At 40.1% G+C, this 21,217-nt stretch overlaps 2 protein-coding genes across 2 annotated transcripts; both read left to right on the top strand.

The window, feature by feature from the left end:
• Positions 1-10,349: 10,349 nt before the first annotated feature.
• hoxa11a (homeobox A11a) lies at positions 10,350-13,091 on the top strand. Its single transcript, XM_069176312.1, has 2 exons — positions 10,350-11,016; positions 11,830-13,091. The coding sequence occupies exons 1-2, from the start codon at positions 10,350-10,352 to the stop codon at positions 12,060-12,062; spliced, it is 900 nt and encodes a 299-aa protein (XP_069032413.1). The 3' UTR covers positions 12,063-13,091.
• Positions 13,092-17,775: 4,684 nt separating this feature from the next.
• LOC138214967 (homeobox protein Hox-A10) lies at positions 17,776-20,738 on the top strand. Its single transcript, XM_069176831.1, has 2 exons — positions 17,776-18,640; positions 19,775-20,738. Exons 1-2 carry the CDS (start codon positions 17,779-17,781, stop codon positions 20,047-20,049), a joined length of 1,137 nt encoding a protein of 378 aa, XP_069032932.1. The 5' UTR covers positions 17,776-17,778; the 3' UTR covers positions 20,050-20,738.
• The last annotated feature ends 479 nt before the right edge of the window (positions 20,739-21,217 follow it).

Here is a 21,217-nt window from a genome sequence, read left to right as displayed (position 1 = left end):
TTTTTTTTATTATTACGGACAAAATCTGTGGAAAATAAACTACTACTACTACTACACACACATATACACACACGCGCGCGTTTGGACACATGGATTTGGACAACGTACTCCTTCCTGACTGAACATGACTCATATGTATGTAGGCAAATGATTTCCCGGAGCTTTTGGAACAAACTTTCCGGGGCCTGTAAACGCCGGACCCTCCATTTCCTGCCACTTGTTGTAAAATATTGTTTAGGCACTCAAGTGGGAGAAAATGTATAGCTGCAGAATGTGTTACTTCTTTTTTCATTTTATTTTGGCATGCTCACTCTCAAAGCGGGTAAACTTTCCACAGCTCGGAGAGCTGTGCGCCACCGAGCTACACCTTTATCTCCAAGTTTAACGAGAGTGATAAATGGAAGATTCACAGGAAGTGACGGTGTTATATATTTGGACCTTGAGAATGTTAAATATTAATCAATCCTGGCTTCCTTTTTAAAACCTACTCACATGCTTAGCTTGTATGAAGTTTAGTCTTATCTTATGAATCCGTGCTCTCTCATTCATATCCAATCCATGGTGCAATTCTTATTATAATGCTTAGATAATCGCCCGGGATATGTGTTCATATCAATCATAGCCTTTATAATGTGTGCGTATTCATGTGGTTGTATATAAGTATAAAAGTAAATTCCGGCATGATATCCAGCTTGTGTGTGAGTCTAATGTGTTGGTGTTAAAGTCCGTCCTAATAAAAATGGACATGGTTGAATTTGATCCAAGTTATGTTGAAAAAAAGAAAAAAACATTTTATGGTTTGAGATGATATAATAATAGCATATTTTTTTTACACCTTTCCGCGTTATGTTTTGGAAGAAATTACTCTCCATTTTGCTTTGTACCTCTACCTATAAAATAGTCTGAATGCCCAGTCGCTCGCTGCATGTGATACACTAGGTTTCAGTGGTTAACCTGTCCTTGTTGTGGCTTTCTCCAGAAATACAAATTCTATTTAGAAATTCAAATATTTGAACTGTGCAGTAAATCCCTTTTTGGCTTCAGGGGAAAGAGGATGCAAGTCAACAGAGGCTGGTCTGAGCTGAAATATGGCCTGACATTGCCATCTAGCGACGACTGTGTGGCATACTGCAGAGACGTGTCTGGTGAAACATCACATTTAATGCTGAGAGGCCTTCTGCATAATAATAATAATAATAATAATAATAATAATAGTAATAATAATATTGTAACAGTAATGATAATAATAACACATTTTTACAATGTGCCTGCAAGATCACCTTAATATTGTATCCATGACTTTGGCCAAGACAAGACCCTTAATGAACAAGTGAAACGGGTAAGAAACAAAAACAAAACAAAACAAAACAAAAAAAACTCCTTTTATTATTATTTTTTTTTATAATGACAATGAAACACTGCAAAATATTCCCCTTATCACACTGTGACTTTATACTTGAAACGATTGCTTAGATAGTAAACTAGTAAACCTATTGCGAGAACATTTCCTCCTTAAAGACGCTGATCGGGTTAATTTATAAAACCAAAGTACAGAAAAATAAATCAATATTCTAATCGAAAAAAATAGACATATGGAAAGATCTGTATATACAAATTAATTTGTATTTTTGGAAAGTATTGCGCGGCCGGGTATGAGTATTTGTAGTGTATGACTAAAACGTAGGTTTTCAGCATCGTTATTTGTTTCTCTATCGCCTACTTTAAATGCATGGAGAAACAAAAATGATTAATCCCAAATACTAACCGTTTATCTTTTCCGTGATAGTTTCTGTGGCTTCCCTAAAAATAATGTTGTTTTAAATATTTTTACAAAAAATAAGCATAACAAGCAGAGCAAAACATAAAGTGTCGGAATTAACACTGTTATTTAAAAACAGTGTATATAATGTCAGCGTCTCTTGGTCCATTTTCCGGTGCATGTGTAACAATGTGTATGGAAATGGATCGTATTTTGAAAAACAACATCGCAATGGCTACTTTATTACTTTCACGTAGACTTGAGTTTTATTGAAAACGATTTTGTCTGAAATTTGTGCCTGGAAGTTCTGCTTTAAAAAAAAAAAAAAAAAAAAAAAAAAAAAAAAAAAATTGAAGTTACTCGCATCGTGTCGACAATCACATGGCAGCAGTTTACCTTTTTGTTTGTAATATATTTTCTTATCGCGTGACTAAGGGCGGTTGTAACGCAGCTCCAACCAAAGACCTATCCAGCATGTTTGACTTGGCTGCATTAACGAATATGATTCAGGCTTACTGGCAATCAAATGTCAGGCATGAAACCAGACCCGTCCTTACTCACAGGTTCAATTTGGCTTTCCCACCTGGAAGGATGATTGATGTGACTGTTTATTTTGTTAAGTGTGCCAGCTTTATGCATGATAAATAACAGTTACTTGCATACTGTAATCTAGCAATAATTTAATCTAAAAGGGGATGGTTTCTCACAAAAGATGGTAGGTTATTAAATATTTTAAAATGCTTGATTTCTATCAATCGTTATTGTAAACCTGGGTTCGTATTCGTATAGTAGTAGCAGCAGCAGCATAGTAGTGATAATTATATTCTTAGATATAGTATTATAGTCGAGCAAATTGTTATTATTATTATTATATTACCTTCAATAATGTAACTAATAAAAACAATAATAGTAGTAGTGGTATGCATGTTATTGTATTATTTGTAGTTAGGCTATATTAATCACATAATTTAAAAAAAAAAAAAAAAAAAAAAAAAAAAATAATCCTGTTAGATAGGCTTTTATGCAGTTAGTCCACAATAAATTATTGTCTATCTTAACTTAATTCATTTATTGTTCTTGTACATCAATCCTAACTTAATGGGCGTTTTTTTTTTTTTTTTTTTATTCTTAACGTTTTTAATTGAGCATGTTTAGGTCATTAATGTGCTGGTCATCGCTCCTGGTCTCACCTGTTGTTAAAAGCCAAAGAAAAACATTCGGTGTCTCAAACAAACTACGCCAAACTCCAACTTGGAGTGTGTCTAAATAGAAAGTAGTCTGATATCTTGTGCTCGTGACACGCACATGCCCAGCTGGCCGATTCAGACAAACGCCGGAGAAACGTGAGAATAGGACGTCGGCGAGCGCGGAATGCAGCGTATGCTATGCGCCCACGTTTTCTGACGTGGGCACGGCGAGGCGTGCACGTGTTAGAGCTCAGAGATGGGGGGTGGGGGGGGGGGAGTATGATGTCTGACTGCTCGGTTCGTCGTCGAGTCCCAAAAAAAAACAAAAAAACGCGGAAGGGCCGAAGCTGGAAAGCGGATGTTTACAGTGATGACGTTTTCGTACCGGCAGTTCATTGGTTGTAAGAGAGCAGAGCAGCTTTCTATTGGATCAGCGAGAACCAAAACAAGCTTGAAAGTCCCGCCTACAGCCTGACAAATAAAGACATCCCCAAGCTCCCAAGCACAACCCTCTGCCTATCCCTGTCTCCTCGAATGAACCATCTTTGATTGGACGGCCCTGGAAATGTGGAAAAGAAAACACCCGAGGCTGGACTGCGTGCTGTATTCAAAAATAGAATTTTGCTGCCACACTAAGGAAAAAGAGTGAATTACAGTTTTTAGGCTTTAAAACTAGTTCAATTAACATATTAAATTGTTAGAGCTGGAGTTTTATGCTTCATTCACGTTTACTTTAGTCACATATGACAGTGAAGTAAAAAAAAGGAAATGATTGTCTGTTTAGTTGCGCTTTCAAACGACAGATATATTATTTTAAAGCCTGTGCCAACAATTTCGAGTTACACCAACAGACAAGGGTCACTTTCAAAGCAATACCCGGAAGAGGTCATGATTTTTCTTCTTCATCTTTTGTTTTTGATTCAACAAAAGCTATTAAATGGCATTCGTCTCCTTGGAGACAAAGGCCTATGCTGTATTAATTCCAGCAGAAACTGTGAATTATTGATAAAAAAAAAAAAAACGGACCCGTGCGTATGACTAATGTCCACATAAAAACAGTCCAGTAGTCTCTCGCCTACCTGTCAGACGTGCAGAGCACCGACAGGGCCAGCACTAGGCATTGCTCTTTACATTGACCTTCGCTGTCTCTGCGTCATGGAGGCAAGGCCTGCAACCTTCAGTCACCCACCAGTATCGCTCTGGATAAACTTGAAAGCACGGTTTTGAAAGGTAATCTCGTAATACACCACAAAGACCCCAACAGACATAAACTGATCCAGGGACCGTGACAGCGGTCAAATAGAAGCACTTGACCGAGATTATGCGAAAGCCTCCTCAAAGTCGCAGTCGGCGCCTTATTTGTCCACAGACGGGGTTATCCTGCCCTGGTAGCACATCTCATCCTATTTGGCTTGAGATATTAATGCCAAATAATTTACTGTGTTCATTCATGAAGGGTTTATAAAAAAGAAATATATATGCAGCGAGCATGCGTTGGAGATTACAATAGTAGCAGTTTGTTTGCGGCTTCTGTACAAAGATTGATTAAACACGAAATATTTTATACTTTAAGTTAAAGACTCAACATCAATTTATACAGATATAAGAAGGCAGATTTTTGCTTTTGTTAAATAGGTTAATTTACTTGACCTATAAAACTTAATCCTAAAGATTGGACTCCCTATATCGAAAAGTATTTACTCAAAACGACATGGAGAAATATGAAAATATTTGTTTTGGGAATTGCTGCAGCTGTTTTGTCTAATGTGAAGAGAGAAGTGATTTGCAATAAATAAGGGCAAATGGAAATAGTTTAGCCTTTGTTCTTATTTTTTTCCAAGTTAAAAAACAACCAAAGAAATAAAGTAATGAATGGACTAAAATCCACAGATTATTATTATTTTTTTTAAAGTAGATATTATTTTATAATAATTTGGTGGCTATACGAACCATTAATATCTGTCAATTGAACTGCAATATATTAGGCTGTGCGTTGCTCATTATCAATTGGCCTTGGATCCCAAAATACAAGGGGAAAAAAACAAATATGGAACAATATAGGGTGTTCATATGTAAAATATAAGAGGTAGAAACTGACATTAAGATTGACTCTTCTTTGGATTTTGGTCGTTGGATCGAAAAAACCCTATCTAGGTTGTGTCCGAATATATGTTGATCTAAATACACAGTTGACACAGATTGCAATATGCGTCAATGGCCGCGTTTTTCTAGTTTTGTCACATCAATTTAAAATGTCTTATCAAACTAAATCGAGATGGTTTGACTGAAACACTTCTCAGATGTTAACATCTACGAATGTGTATTTTTTTTAATCGTGTTGTGGGAGATCACATCTGTATTGGAAGTCAGCCAGAAATCTAAAGCGGCTACTTTTTTTTTTTTTTTTTTTTTTTTTTTTTTTTTTTTTTTATCAACTAATGTATCCCAGGGAGAAACATACGATTTAATCACTGCAGCCTCAATCCGACTCTTACATTATTCATTAGAAATGTCAGTCTTTTTGAGCATTTTCACAATTAGAAAGTTTTGAAAGTTTTCTGTCTTAATGTATTTTTTTTGTTGTTCCACAATTCCTCGAGCCGTCAATAGCAAACGGGCAATTAATTTGACTTTTCTGACGGAGGGGACCATTTTTTACATATAGTGAGCTCTTTTTTTTCAGATTAAACTGAAACCCTATCACTGCACTTGCCTTGTGACTTAGTTTTGCCTGTCACTTTTTCATTCTTTCTGTTTTCTTTTTGTAAATGTTCATATATTCCCCCCACAGAAGCCCACTTCATGTCCTTTTGTCCATGCAGGCCTGCTCCTCCTGACTCCTTGTCTCCCAGGATACCCACTTCAGGCTAATCCAGCATTGTGATTCTTCCCTGGTTTTAGCCAGAGGTGCTCCCATTGACCGTGGAGTTGGCAGTTTCGCTGCATGGCCCCTGTGTGGTCCGCCTGGGCCCCTCTGTCGTCGCCATCGCTGTCGGCCTACCCTTCTGTCACCTGTGGATAAATCAACAGATGTTCGCGGAATCAGGTTCCCATTTACTCATTATATTATTGCTCGTTTATGTATATACAACTAAGCACAGGCTCTGATTGTTTCATGTTTCAGTCTGATGGTTTTATAATCCCGCCGCATTTTAGCCAGCGATATGGTAACGACTGAACCCAGACCATGTAGCTACAATTCAAGTTCAAAAACACTTTATATATTTAATATGGCTCTAATATTTATTTTATTGATCATATATTTATACATATGAGCTTTTTCAAGTAAACACGCTCATTTATAGTTTTATGGATATTGTGGCTGACACAATACATATTTAGTAATTAGATCAGTCTAATCTAAGGTATGTCACTGGCCTGTGAACACATTACAAAACTCCATGTTTGGTAAAGTTATATTTTGGTATCTTTTAATGAACATATTACAATATGCTCACTAAAGGCCACATTTCGTCCTTGTATTGTATAGTTGGATTGCATGTTGGGCTCCTGCTCTGCAAACTGTTAAATATACTGTTTCCATTTTAAATTAAGAATATAGTCAATAGTTCCTTTGACTTGCAGGTGTGGTGGCTCATTTTTCAGCCACAAAATGAAAACAAAACCAGCCTGTAGTAAAGCTTTAGCCTTTTTGTTGAGCTCCAAGACTTAAACTACAGGAGGTGTCTTTTCCAAACACTCAATGCTCCTATTTAGCCTCCTTTACAGCCCATAGGCCAAACCTGACATGGCATTAAACTGTACTTTTAGATCCTCCCCACACTTGATTGTTTACTTGTTGTCTGACTAGGTTTTATTGCACAAGGGATTGGGCTATGTCGTCTTATCTTCCTGACAAATCCTCCACGCTTATCAGTCCAAGTCACCGGGAATTCTTTAGTATTAAGATACTAGCCCTGAAGCCTTACAAGTGTTTAATTCAAAGTGTGTGTGTGTGTGTGTGTGTGTGTGTGTGTGTGTGTGTGTGTGTGTGTGTGTGTGTGTGTGTGTGTGTGTGTGTGTGTGTGTGTGTGTGTGTGCGTTTGCGTTTGCGTGTCCATAAAGGTAGACATAGCATGGGAGACTTTAAGGGAGAGAAAAGGATCCCCGAATAAATACACTGTTTTGTCTCTCGGTTTCAAATCTACTAAATAGTATCTTATGATTGTTTATTAGCAAAAAGTCCAGTAGACTGTCACTGAAGTCATTTTTGTGTTTTATACTATTTCTCCCCCAATTATTTTCAAAAACACATGAACGTTAACTCCATGTTGTTTTTGCGTGCAACGCGTCAGATCCTATCGAAGTAGGAGGTCTTGAAGAGCACAAGCCTCCCAAGTCACATAAGTGTGTTGTTAGTATTTTAGCTGTTTAGATATAAACTAAACCCCACAGCAGACCTTATACATCTCCTTATACATCTCTAATGATTGACCGACACTATTAGCGGAGAAGTTCACTTGACTTTTCTTTCGCTTACAGTTAAAGGCTCACATTATCTACCAATCTTGTAACCTAAAGCCTTCGTAAATGCAAAGGCCATTAAATAAACTCCATCCGGGGCACAAGGGGCCCTTTGCTCTCTGTGAAGGACCTTCTCCCTCCCCCGAACTTGAAGTCGATCGTACAGACAAAGCTTTGGCTTTGAGAGCTTTTACGCAGCGCCAGACTGCAATTTTGTTGACCGAAAACAGCTTAATAAGGATGACCGCACGATCCGCAGAACGACTTCCTCTAATAAATAACACATTTGACATAAAATAGGCTCTAAGATTTTTTTGGTCCTAATTTTTAAGATAATTATTTTTTTTATATTATCAAAGTTTCCACTCATCTCTACATCAGTGTTTGGAGATAAGCCTATTTATTGTAGGCAGAAAAATCTTACCTTGTGTACAAACACATGTTTCTATGTTGTTGAAATTCCTCAGCTGCTGACTTTGAGTCCGTGTAGGTGGCGACTTCCTATCACGCTTGGCCAGTTTTGTGGTGTCTGTCTGGCTTGGGGAAAAAAAAAGCGCAGCAGAATACTATAGCAGCTATAAAAATGCAGGTCTGTGCCTAACTGGCTTTGGTTTTCCTGGGCATCCTGTCCTCAATTACAGCTTAAAAGCTTCAGCACAAGTCGTAGAATTTGTCTGGATTGACTGAGAGGCGGAGCGTGTGGTCGCAGAGACACTGGAGTTGTGTGTCCCTGCAATTTATCCAAATAAAATGGCCTATATAAGCAGGATGGCTCATATCATAGACTGCATGGTTTTTGCTGTTTTAATACACTCACAGGGCGTTACTTGGTACTTGTGCAGTAGTATTAGTGCTTGTGATATTTCAAGGTTGTGCCATCAGGGACCCCTTTTGAATCTCTATATGTACATCGGGCTGTGGGGCCAGACCAGCCCCGGCGGTCTTAATCCGAGCTCAGGTCTCTCATTCACAGCACATTAGAGTCAGGTTGCAGCCTCTCCAAAACAAGCTCATGGTGGCCTCCGACCAGAGCCGGGAAAATGTGCATCGTGGCATGTTTACAAAATCAAATAGCAGAAATACATTTCAGAAGATTCCGCACATTGTGTTACTACGTTCATTTATTCTCGTTTTTATTGTGAAAAAACAGATGCACCAATATTTGTATTTTCCTTTAAGACAATTTATAACCTCAAGGTATTTGGAATATTCACATTCAGGATTAAAATGGACTCGTTAAAGGAAATGTTGCTAATATACCTTGAGCTATAACTGTAAAATACGACTGCAGGTATTTTAAAATTGTGCAAAACATCCCCTATTTATAAACAATACTTCCCCCTTTGATTTTGTGTGTTGGTGGGATTTACGCATATGTACGTATACATTCATTTTAGGAATCAATACAAAAAATAGGGAATTGATGAAAAATATTATTAAATTTCTGGAAGCTGTTTCCTTTCGAAACCATACACATTGGAATACATATTTGTCTCAAAACATTGTAAAATTGCCATGCGTACACGTGGAGCAGGCGTGAATGTTGCAACTTTTGGAGCAGCTAGTGGATTCTTAAAATGGTAATTTGGGACCAAATAGAGCAGCGGAATGAGTACTCTTAAAAAAATAGAACCATTTTGTTTTTCAACCACAAACTTATAAAATCAGCCTATTGAAGTAGACTGTTTAATGATTGTAGAAGTTATGCGTATTTTCCTTAATAAGCCTGTGGTCTTTCCTCAGAAATATCTGTCAGTTAGTTCTGTTAATGTGAGTAAAAACAACATATTACAATATTTTGAATCTCTCAATAAATCTCAGATCACAATTTATGATGTGCTGCATGTATCATGCAAGGCTTTTATAGACAGCCAAAATGTAATTCTCTGATTAAAATAACGTTGCAGACACGTTCACTGGGCTCCTCTCCAGTGTTTATTTTGACAAAATTTCAGGTTGGACTTAAAGTTGTACTAGCCCAAGGCTGTAGCCAGTTGAAACATTAGCCGCTACTTTGAACATGACCCTGATAACCAAATGCCCACTGAGCCTAATGCTGTTGTAAAACCTCTAAATGATTACAGATATTTCTAAAAGCAGACTCCAGAGATAAACTGGTTATTTCCCTCCTCCAATTCAGGTATGTGATATTTGTAAACTGTAATGCTGGTTTAGTTAATATTATTCTCAGGTAGAGTTCGGACAACTTAGTTTACATCCTTATATTTTTCGAGCTTTTCATTTATAATTTAAGACCAAAGAATATTTGTAAAGCTTAAAATACGCACACAGGTTTTTCCCAGAAAAGGCTTAAAAATTGAGGAAGCGCACAAAGGGGAATTCCGGATACTTCGTGGCATAATTTAGTCTGAAACTTTGATGAAAAAAAATAATTTTCTTTTTTTTAAGCCAGCATTCCATCTCCTGAATTCGATGCATGTTAAGGAATTCATTTTTAAGCCAACATGGCGATAAACCACCAATGTCAAGCTTTAGGACACATAGCAGCATGTCTCTTACACTCCTACACACTCTTTCTCTTTCCTACACACACCCACAGCCAGGCAGAGATACACGCGCGCGCGCGCGCACACGTACGCACACACACACACACACACACACACACACACACACACACACACACACACACACACAAATACACACACACACGCACACACACACACACACACACACACACACACACACACACACACACACACACAGAGCCTGAAAATCTGTCAATTTCTGCCGCGTGGTCACGTGACCTCCTCCTTCGTGGAGTGGATGGAGATGGCTCTCCACGTCAGCTTACGTCTCCAAATTTCTGCTTAGCGAACCTGCTTCAAAGAGGCAAGAGCCACGGCGCTTCAGAGCCATGTTCAGGGCGGTTATAGAGCAATCAAAGCCCAACATAGAGTTATAGAGGAGGGTGAACTACGATGATGGATTTTGACGAAAGGGTCCCCGTCGGATCGAACATGTATTTGCCCAGTTGCACTTATTATGTCTCGGCGGGGGCTGATTTCTCCGGTCTTCCTTCGTTTTTATCCCAGACCCCGTCCTCTCGCCCCATGACATACTCCTACTCTTCTAACCTGCCGCAAGTCCAACCCGTTAGAGAGGTGACGTTCAGGGACTATGCAGCCATTGACGCGTCCGGTAAATGGCCGCACCGGGGGAACTTGCCCCAGTGCTACCCTAGCGCGGAGGACATGGTGCACCGGGACTGTCTGTCGGCGCAAACCGCTGTCGTAGGGGATATGTTTGGTAAAAACAGCCCCGCAGCCGCCGCTGCCGCGTACCATCACCACCACCACCACCACCATACAAGTGCTGGCTCTGCTGCCACCAATTTCTACGGGAACGTGGGGAGAAATGGCGTGCTGCCACAAGCTTTCGACCAGTTTTACGAGACGGCTTACGGGAACGCGTCGGAGAGCTCCTCCACAAATGGCTTCTCGGGGGACAAAACGGCGACCAAGCCGCCCAGCTCTGTACCGGAGGACGCACCATCGTGCCGGGACGCCGAAGCGAAGGAGCAGCGGGACGAAACAAGCAGTCCCGAGTTATCTTCCGGCAACAATGAGGAGAAATCCAGCAGCAGCAGTAAGTATTAAAGTCAGCGCCTTGGTTATGAGAGAAAGTTTGCAATCTTGCGCGCTGCTGTTAAAAATTTTATATGCTGTTTTATAAGCATATAAGGTTTATAGAGGGCCTGTAGACCCCCCCCACCCCCAACAAAACTTTGTTATAAACTGCAGGATCACGTGTTTGGAATTGAAATTGGCCGTGAAAAATATCAGGCTGGAGAATTTTCTCTAACACTTCTTGACATTTCCAAAAAGCACCTCGGTTATTAATGTGAGTGGCTGTACAACCATGCCTTAATTCCATTTATTATGAACGTGCTTGTTTCATGGTTTCTTAGCGTTAAAAGAAGCCTTGCATGTAATGAGGGTGGTGCCTCTGCTTTAAGGTTTAGCACACATGAGCTCTTATGTTAAAGCTATCATGGAGTTTGTGCTCCCACTTGTATATTTCCCCTTTATGTGTTTTATAAAACCAATATTTTCATATAGCCTGTGTGCCGCACGTTCTCATTTACCTGTAGTTGCTTATATTTTAAAAGGATTTTGTTGTTTTCATTTGCCAGAAAAGATTAAAGCCCAAGTGTATTGTCTAGTGAGCCAGCAGCAAATGGTATGGTAATCTTTCTAGTGTAATATAATATCATTATATATGACACTTGAAATGTGAAATAGGAAATATGTTATTAATGCTTTATGTAGAGGAAATCCGCCCATGCGTAATCTGGGCAACATCCAGGGTGTATAAATCTTTTTTGTAACATAGTCATGGCTAATTTGAAATGTTTACATTTTCTTTGACCGGTGTACTTGTTCTTTTTGTGCTCACCAGGTGGACAGAGGACCCGAAAGAAAAGGTGCCCTTACTCCAAATATCAGATCAGAGAACTTGAAAGAGAATTCTTTTTCAGTGTGTACATAAATAAGGAGAAACGGCTGCAACTGTCTCGGATGCTCAACCTAACCGACCGACAAGTAAAGATTTGGTTTCAGAACCGTCGCATGAAGGAGAAGAAACTGAACAGAGACAGATTACAGTATTATACGTCTAATCCTCTGCTTTAGGGCTCTCAACAACACCGTCACTGCTCAAACAGTCCTCTGCTGTGGGACTGGCTATACGTTTACAGACTGGCTGGCTCTCCGGCTGTGACTCTCCCAGTGTACATTGTGCACCACGATGGTCGCGACTGCTCAGTGGTTAATTTCAAGTTCGAGGACACCAGTGGTCCCGTGATCTGAAACACCTGAAGAGCGAGCTTGAATTAGGGCAGTCTGTGGACTTTGAGTTTGCTCCTCTGTCTCTGGTTTGGGAAAATGTAGAAACAGATTTTTGTCCTCGCCAAGACTGTGTGTGTGAATGCGAAGGTCCATGTTAATATTGTGACATAAAGACGCCTTGTTTATTTTCCTTTCACGCGGGCAAAAAAATGATCAGTCCCCAATGACTGATCTAATGTATTTTGTAATTAATTTTTTTTTAACTTTTTTCTGTTTTCAAAATCAGAAAAGTGGTTGATTCGGACTAATGACCGATGCGTAACTTCAGTGGGCTAAACGAATCAATAGTTTTGGTGTGACCAAATAATGAGTCTGAACGGATGAGATTAACTGTTGCTGTTTTGTGTGCTTATTTATTTTTTAGCCACTCGTTTACGATCTCCTTTAATGCCGGCAATCCAAATCATCGTCCATTATTACAGGCAGGGGAATGGGACTTCATCCGTCTGGTATGATCTCGAAACGAGCTTTTTATCGTCTTTCCTGCAGCCTGCGGAATGAGGGCTGAGTATTTATATTTTGCGTATCTCTCAATACCCAAACCCATTTTGTCCTTTTGATTTTTGGAGATTATCAGTCGAGTATTGATAATGCAGGCCATACCAGAGAGATAAGCTTGTCCACTGGATCCGTGTGGAGTTGCACTGAGGTACACGCCCAACATATTCGCACAGGTAACCTATATATGCAGCGGGCCTCTTCGGTCTCATATTGATAACACATTTTTCTTTTTTACAATTCGTGATCTTTGGGTTCCTGCAGTCTAGAAAAAAAAAAAGCTACATTTTCAAGTGTGCTGTCAGGGCAAGGCTGGTCAGGGTCATTGCATTGAATCAATTGCTTGGTATGCCCAAACTATTGTGTATTATACTATATTTCCAAATAAAAACAAAATGAAATGATTACTGAAAAACAACGTGTGCGTTGTCATTGTTTTTTGTTCCCCACGTCTTTGCATTTAAAAGATTGTAGAGTTGTACCACATATTGTTGAAGGAAAATACGTGTAATTGAAACCTTTTTACACAGGCAAGATCAACAAACACATTAAAGCCGCACTTGGAGCAGAATTGGTACAATTACGTGCCTTAGTGGAAAAATTTAAAACAGTTTAATTGCAGGTTAGGTGCAGTTTAATTTGAAGACTCGGATGTGGATTCTAAACAGTCCAAACTAAAAGAAACACACAAAGAGCCTACATTATACTGATTTTTAAAAAAAAAAATACATTTAATATGAAAATATAAAGTGTCAATGCTTGATCAATAATGTTGTTAGATCGTGTCAAATGTTGAATTGGGGAGCTTGGATAGATCTAATCTAAATTGGTATCAACTAAATATATACTCTGTCATGTATGTGCTCTGGAAATACGTTTTTACTGCTGTGTTTTCCAAAAATGTTGTACCATATCTCAGTATTTTGAGCTGTATGACATTTTATAACAATTGCATTTCTTCTGAAAGAAGTCTTTGTTATTGAACCACGGTAGATAGCTCATAGGTCCTTCTTTATCTCTCTCAGTAACATTTACTGTTGCCAAACATACAGCATTGCACCATGTGCACTGTGCTTTTTAATCGTTTCTCCGAGAGTATTTCTGTGTGTGCACGCTGTCATTTTACTGATTGGCTTTGGAAACACTCCCCCAACAGCAGTCTCCTTTGGCTGGGGTCGCCATATTTGCTGTTGTTATCACTGTGTTTATGGGAGCTAGCCGCAGCGCATTGGCGTTCATATATGACAGTCAAAAGGGCCATAAACGCGGGGAGAGAGGCTGAAGTTTATGGTTGCCTCTCTCTGCCTTAGTCCGGCCTTGCCTTGCGCATCCTTTACTGCGCGCTGGAATTCCGTCCCTAATTACGGGACATCCTCCCTGTTGCCGCAGCAACGCGGCCATAAAAGCTGTCTGAGAGTCTGGAGCATTTGTACAATTGGAGTGCAGTGCAATAAACCGTCTGAGACCCAAGGTTATTAACTGTGTTACCAAGGAGGCGACAGCAACGACAGGGAGAGGACGGATAGGAAAAGCATGTGCTTTCTGGCTGCATCGACTTCATTTGGGAGGCTTTTCCCCCTCGTGTGGTTTATCTACCTCGAATCAGTTTAGTGGTAATGGCTGGACTCAGGATTTTACTTTCCTGCCACCGGGCGGCGCTATTGGGACCAATGTCATGGCCTTGGATCTTCTGGTCTCCAAGATCACCTCAAATGCACGCAGGTAAAACTTGTCAACAAAGTCTGGAGCTTGATAATAGTTTTTTGCTTTGCGGCAAGTACAAGCGTTTGCATGTTCAGCCCTCAGACTTGCATGCGAGGCTTTCTAGATTGAGATGGCCATTTTCTATTTAGTTTCCACATTTATCTCTGGTGCCCACTGGGCCGTCGGTAGAGAAAGTCTTTCTGGGGGCCCTAATAAGGCAAACACATGTGTGCCAAGACTTCATGCTGCATGTGCTATTCATTTTGCTGAGCTAGAGCTTTTTAATGGTTCAAGTATAGGCGGCCTGTACCTGGAGAGCTCTGCAAGCCCTTCCAGTCTAACCACAAATGTTTTGGATTTGGAAGAGTCTGCCTTAATTATTAAAAATGGACAATGGAAATGTATCTTAATGATACAACTCGTAAGTAGTGGGTGCTGGATTCAAAACAAGTGATTTCATTTTTAAAATCTTGCTACTGCAGCTCCTCTTCAATTACTGCACCTGAATTCTCGTTGTTCTTCCTATTATACGCATCTGCGTAAAACATTTGATATCCTTCCAAATCACATTACTCTGTGCGTGCATACAGGCTCGTATTAGAAAGGTCGACTTGATTGTGATAGGACTGCAATCGCGACTCCCTTTCCTTCCTGTCATAGACACTGAGCTGCAATATGAGGCTATTCAGTGTAAGTCCAAGTGTCGAGTGGCTATTCTGGACCTTAATGCGTGTGGACCGAGTCTTTTTTCTCCTGTCTCTCGTGAAAAATAAATGCTTCCGCTGGATGTAATAAAACGCCGCATTATTGTTCATAACTGCACTCGGGACGAACATGATACGACTCAAACGGCCTCTTCGGCCACGATTATATGGGCCTGATCAAAGCCAGTGGTCAGAGTAAACTGTTTTCAGGATATAATAGCCGGGCAGCTGTGAAAATGAAGATTTAATAGCTACAATTAATAACTGTAACACAAAGATATCGATAGGCCCCCATGCCAGTGCAGCATCATGAAGTGTGCGGGCCAAAACAATTTAATACTGGACACCATAATTAATTGATGTATTTAGTTTCCTTCCAGGCTCATGTGTCCCACAAGGACCATGCCAGTGTTTGGAAAAGTGGACACGCTTTAGACTTATTGCTCTTAGCAAACTAAATACAGAAAAACTAACATTATTGTGAATCGTTTTATGTTTTAGGGAGGAAGTTACTGAACAGGCGCAAATGTTCGGCGCACGGCCTTTTGTCTTTAAACCTCCCAGTACTGCAGAAAATATCAATTTCTGATATATTATTTTACTTTAGAAATTGGTTATTGTATTATATTCATAAACACATAAATAACTTACAACTAGCTTCAGTCATTTAAGTCATTTGAAATATGTGCGTCCTGAGCAGCAGCGATTGACAAATGTCCACCGTCGACGCGGTAAAAACTCCAAGCCAGTGTACATAAATGAGCTGTCAATGACAGAGTTTTGAAAACCTGAATGGACTCAATTTATGAATCTTTTCCAAATTTCCTCATTTCAGTATAACAGGCTGAAAACAAACCCGGGGGCGAGCGGCCACCTGGGCCTGGTAATGGCAAAGCTGGCCAAGATTAACTTCAACCTGGAGAGAGCAATAGAGTGCACATGGCCAAGGACACGACGAGATGGAAGGGGAGTTTTATTGTGGCCCTTATTGCCCCAAATTGGACCGACAGGATGACTTGTATGATGAAGCTTTATGTCTGTGTTACTGTGGCACACTGGGACTGTTCGCTTGCAACACCGTGATCAATATTTTTGGCAGATTAACAAATTAACATTTGTATAATGAGCACAAGTTGGATTTTTTTTTTTTAATGTTTATAAAATAGGCAGGTAAATACTGCGGTAGCCTACAACAGATTTGTTTTTGTTCTGAAAGTCTTTGAAGAAAAGCATATGCAGATTTAACCTTTTTATGTTGTGCATGATGGCTATTCGGATACACGTGAACTGCTTTCCTTTGCCAAAACTTGTGAAAATATACAACCATAACTAATCCGCGTTCTAATTTCAAATAGATAAATACAAAAATATGTTCAAGTTTTAATTTGAGCTGTAAAATTATACGCATGTGATTTTTCTTTAGTAGCTATTCAGACAAAACCAGTAAAATGTTTCTGAGTGTCGGTTTCTTCTCGGGAAGTTACTACGTATTTCATTAAATACAGTATTTCAGGAATTGTGTCTATGAATGTTTCAGTAACTCGACAAATATTGAATGAATTGAATGAATTATATTTTGACAAAAAGTTTTTATTCGTCACTGCCTGTATTTGCGCACGGACATAGCTTTGCTATTGGATTTTGTATAATTCAATATGAACCCCAACTCAGAAAAAGAAAACGTGTGTTTGCTGAAGAAACGTAATTTAGAACAAGACAACTAAACGACACAGCCTAAACTAAATACTAGCTACTTCAGAGAACATCCCTTCTTGCGGAAAACTATATGAACAACAAACAAAAAAAAGTTTGATATTTCTCACTGTATCTATTGGCAGCATTGTTCGTAACATATTTGCTTTTAGTGCCGAAGAGCTCATGCTGTCTTGGGGCTAAAGGATGCACTATATAAAACGGCTTTTTAGCAAGTCATTTTGCCAAAGGCGAATTTCCCCTATAGTTAAAAAGACTTTATTACCACTAACTCCCGTGGCTTTGTTATTTTATGTCTTTGTTGGTGGGTTGCAGCAGCCCTATACTTGATTTGCCACCTTAAGGCCATGTCTTCAGAATGTAAAATAGTATTGTAGTGTATATTTGTAACGACAGACATTTGGATGTTCTGGCTTTACTTTGGCACTTTCATCACTAGGACTCGGCTGTCAGACGTTTGCGGTTTGATAAATCTGATGCTTCTCTCTGTGTTGCACATATTGTTGAGCTTTGTGGCAAAATTTTATTTGCATGTTTGGGCAATCTGTGCTTCAGACATCCTTTGATGATTTCTGCAGTGAATAATGTTTCCGAGGCTTGTTCATTAAGGAATTGCACCTTTTAAGATTATGAATATGTAGCCTATTTCAAAAGTTTGAATCGTGTTGGACCTCGCCCCTTGTGCATTAGGTGAGGGAACACACTGATTGCTGTGCTGTCTTCTTTCTCTGCCTCTGCTCCATGATGGATATCGTTGTGACTGTTACGTAGCCTCTGAGTGGGAGGGACTGCCCATCTTTCAGCGTTTCCATTGGTTTTACAGTCCGCTCGTCGGAGAGGGGGGGTGCCTCTAATCATATCCAGCATGTTTTGCTCAAGAAATGTCAGCCAGAAAGGGCTATCTTCTCCCTTCGCCAAAATACACTACAATAATGTCATGTTCGGACAGCCCGTCAGGAAATGCGTTTTTAGTGGATTCTCTGATCAGTGGCCGCACCGAGAGTGGCGGAGGTCACTACACTGGGAGCGCGGTATGCGTGCCTCATAGCACCGCCACAGAAGTGCCTTACGGACTACACAACTATGGATACTTCCCAGGTATGGGTAAGCGGAGCGAGGTGGGTCCTCAAAACATGGTTTCTGCCTCAGGTGCGTATATGTCCAGCATGGAAATGTGGATGGACGCGCAGAGGTCATGTCGAATGGACCAAGAGCACCCGGTAGGTCCCCAGGTCGCGCCCTGCTCGTTCCCGCAGAATATTAAGGAAGAGAGCACCTACTGTCTGTACGAGCAGCCTAAGTGCCCCAAAGCCTCCACCGCCGAAGATCTCACATATTCAAGGTTAATTACAGCAGGCCTAGGGTCGAGTTCTTGTACAGTTACCGATGGCGGTGGCGGGGGCTCAGTGCCTGTGCCGGGCTACTTCCGCTTGTCTCAGACGCACGCACATTCTCATAAACTTTACAACACCAACGGCCCCCAGTCGAACCCTTCCCATTCTCATTTTGGCCTACACCCCACTGCTCCTGCTCGCTTCCACACGCCACCAACCGCGACTTCTGCTCCAGCCACGGCGCAAGAAGGGAGGAACACGGAGGAGCCCGTGTCCTCGGGAAACGCTGACCAGCAGCCTCACGCTGCATCGGGGACCGAGGAGGCACGAGACTCCTCGGATGGAGAAGTCTCCTCAGCAGACGAAACAGAAGAGAATGACAAAGACAGACCAGCAAAGGCTAATAAAGGTAATCACAGTACATCTTAGGTGTGGCCGTGCACGGTTTTCTTAGCATGCAGGTAGTGACGTTTTTTAATGGCACCTGTCAAGTTTTATGTTACAGGTTAGACTGCAGTGGCAATTGCAGAAACGGGTCTGTAAACACTGCGTTTATGTATTGTTTATACTCTAACAATACAAACTTGTATGATAAGAACATGTTTTGTGCAATAATATGTCCCAAATTACAATGCGTAAAATTTAAAAGTGAGTCAGGGATTACATTGAACGCGTAATTTGGTGTAATTATCTAACCTACAACGTGTCAGACTTAAATAGACTTAAATACTATAGTATAATTCATATTAAATGCTTACAGCCTTCGACAGTGTTGTTTGCACCGCTGCGTAAATACTATTCCATAGGCCTTCATGTATGGGTGTAGGTCTATATATATTTATGTGCCATATTGTTTTTGTAGTTTTACTCGTGACACCACAGTAATGTTTCTCTGTAAAATGTTGTATGCAGTGTTTTAATATCAACCATAAGTCTTCTGAGTTTAACAAAGAAACCACACATTACCTTACGCATAAGACATACACACATACACATATATACACACACACACACACACACACACACACACACACACACACACACACACACACACACACACACACATACAAATAGACACACACACACACACACTCACAAAACGTATTCTATTTAGCATTTATAAGCAGTATTCAAACAATTAATAGGTAGTTTAGAAATTATGATGGCTTTTTGTGCAGCTATTTTTAGGTGTTTATTAATGCAACTTCTCCAGTGCAGACATATTTGTATTGTTGCAACAGTCTTTTACCGTATTGCCATTCATTATATTTTTGCCTCGAATTTTGTGCATGCTTACAGGAGGATTAATAGGCAAATAGATTATTGAACACATCAGTTTCCAGCTTTCCTACATTTTACCGTGTTATACACCATTTAGTAATTGTTTATTTTGCATGCTAATAGGGGCAATTGAAGTTAATTGTTACTTAGTATTCTAAATATTTGTCTAGTATAAAAATGAACACTAGATGCTCTCTCACACACACAACGTATTTCCTATTGTTGCAGTGCGTAAAAACTGTCTATCTGCCATTTTCTCTAGGAGACTCAAAAAGTGAAAAGACGGCCAACTGGCTGACAGCAAAAAGCGGCCGAAAGAAACGTTGTCCATACACCAAGCACCAGACACTAGAGCTGGAGAAGGAGTTCCTATTCAACATGTACCTGACCCGAGAGCGCCGCCTAGAGATCAGTAAAAGCGTCCACCTGACGGACAGACAGGTTAAAATCTGGTTCCAGAACCGCAGGATGAAGCTGAAGAAAATGACGCGGGAAAACCGGATCCGGGAGCTCACCTCCAACTACGGATTTTCGTGATGAACGAGGTGATCACGTAGAAACCGGAGAAAATAGGTGAAATCAATGACACCCACCCTCTTCCACCCCCCTCCCCCCCACACACCCACCCACCCACCCCCACACGCCCCCTCACCACTTTGTCCACACAATGACTCATTTCACTGTGGGGTGCAACTTTCTTTAATTTCCAGACACGCTTAATGTCAATGCATCGTCATTTGTGAGCTACTGAGAAAAGAAAGCGAAAATAATGGAATATTATTGTTTCTATTTGATTGTTTTATAAAATTGTGTTTTTGTATTGTTGATCCGTTCCTGTCCCCTCTGTCGTATGGTTGGATATCGTCAGTGGCGTTAAATCAGTGCAGTTAATAGTTTCGCCCTGGAAAGGTGGCTTAAATTGTTGACTGGTGAAAAATATTTTATCTAAATTTAGACAAACAAATATGAATTAATTTTTATTTCAATTGGAATTGCATGGTATAACGTTTTTAATTTTTAGCAAATGGAAACCACTCTGGAATATAATGCCCTCATCACAGAAGGGGGAATTCCTTCACCCTATCATTAGATGTAGTCTTTATAGGTCTAATCTATGTATGAGCTAAATGTATAAATTGAGTCTTTATTCACGTTGAGGACGTTTACACAAAAAAACGGTATACAAAGTGAAGGAGGAATGTTTTTATTGTATATTTCTGTGTACATATGACATTGTGATTTTGTGTAATGCTTAATAAATTATCAGCTCGCACGAAGGAGTAGCTGCTTGTATTTTTCTAGTGTGGTTTATATATTTTTTTTTTGTGTAAACAGAAAGAGAAAATCTGAATTTCAAAGTTTAAAACAATATTGGCTCATACTGTGGACATCCACTTGTTTTTGTGTAGCAGAAGTGTTTCTGAGGGGTAATGTACTGGCCATCGGAAATAATTAAGATATTAGGCTATAAGCCGTCTAGCTGCATGCCCAGCCGGCTATTGTAGAGTTTTATGACTGGCTGGTATATGAGGTTTCTCCCTCTCCTCTAAGAGCAGCTTCAGTCGTGAGAGAGCCTTTCGAACGGAGAGGAGGCCTGCTCACAGCGAGAAATCTGAACTGTAGATCCACTGTGGATAAAACATCACTTTGTGCTTTAGTCTGGAAATACTAGGATTAACATTTCGAGGATCGGGTAAGTCCATTC

This window comes from Embiotoca jacksoni, unplaced genomic scaffold, assembly GCF_022577435.1.
Source record: "Embiotoca jacksoni isolate LCO1_2020_lvr unplaced genomic scaffold, fEmbJac1.0.p SCAF_7, whole genome shotgun sequence".
NCBI classification, from domain to species: domain Eukaryota; kingdom Metazoa; phylum Chordata; class Actinopteri; family Embiotocidae; genus Embiotoca; species Embiotoca jacksoni.
This window is presented reverse-complemented; position numbering and strand designations above follow the sequence as displayed.

Bases quoted from the DNA above. Each gene is read 5' to 3' on its own strand.
- hoxa11a (XM_069176312.1), top strand. From the start codon at position 10,350: ATGATGGATTTTGACGAAAGGGTCCCCGTCGGATCGAACATGTATTTG. The intron at 11,017-11,829 runs GTAAGTATTAAA...TGTGCTCACCAG, and splicing joins GGAGAAATCCAGCAGCAGCA to GTGGACAGAGGACCCGAAAG.
- LOC138214967 (XM_069176831.1), top strand. From the start codon at position 17,779: ATGTCAGCCAGAAAGGGCTATCTTCTCCCTTCGCCAAAATACACTACA. The intron at 18,641-19,774 runs GTAATCACAGTA...CATTTTCTCTAG, and splicing joins ACCAGCAAAGGCTAATAAAG to GAGACTCAAAAAGTGAAAAG.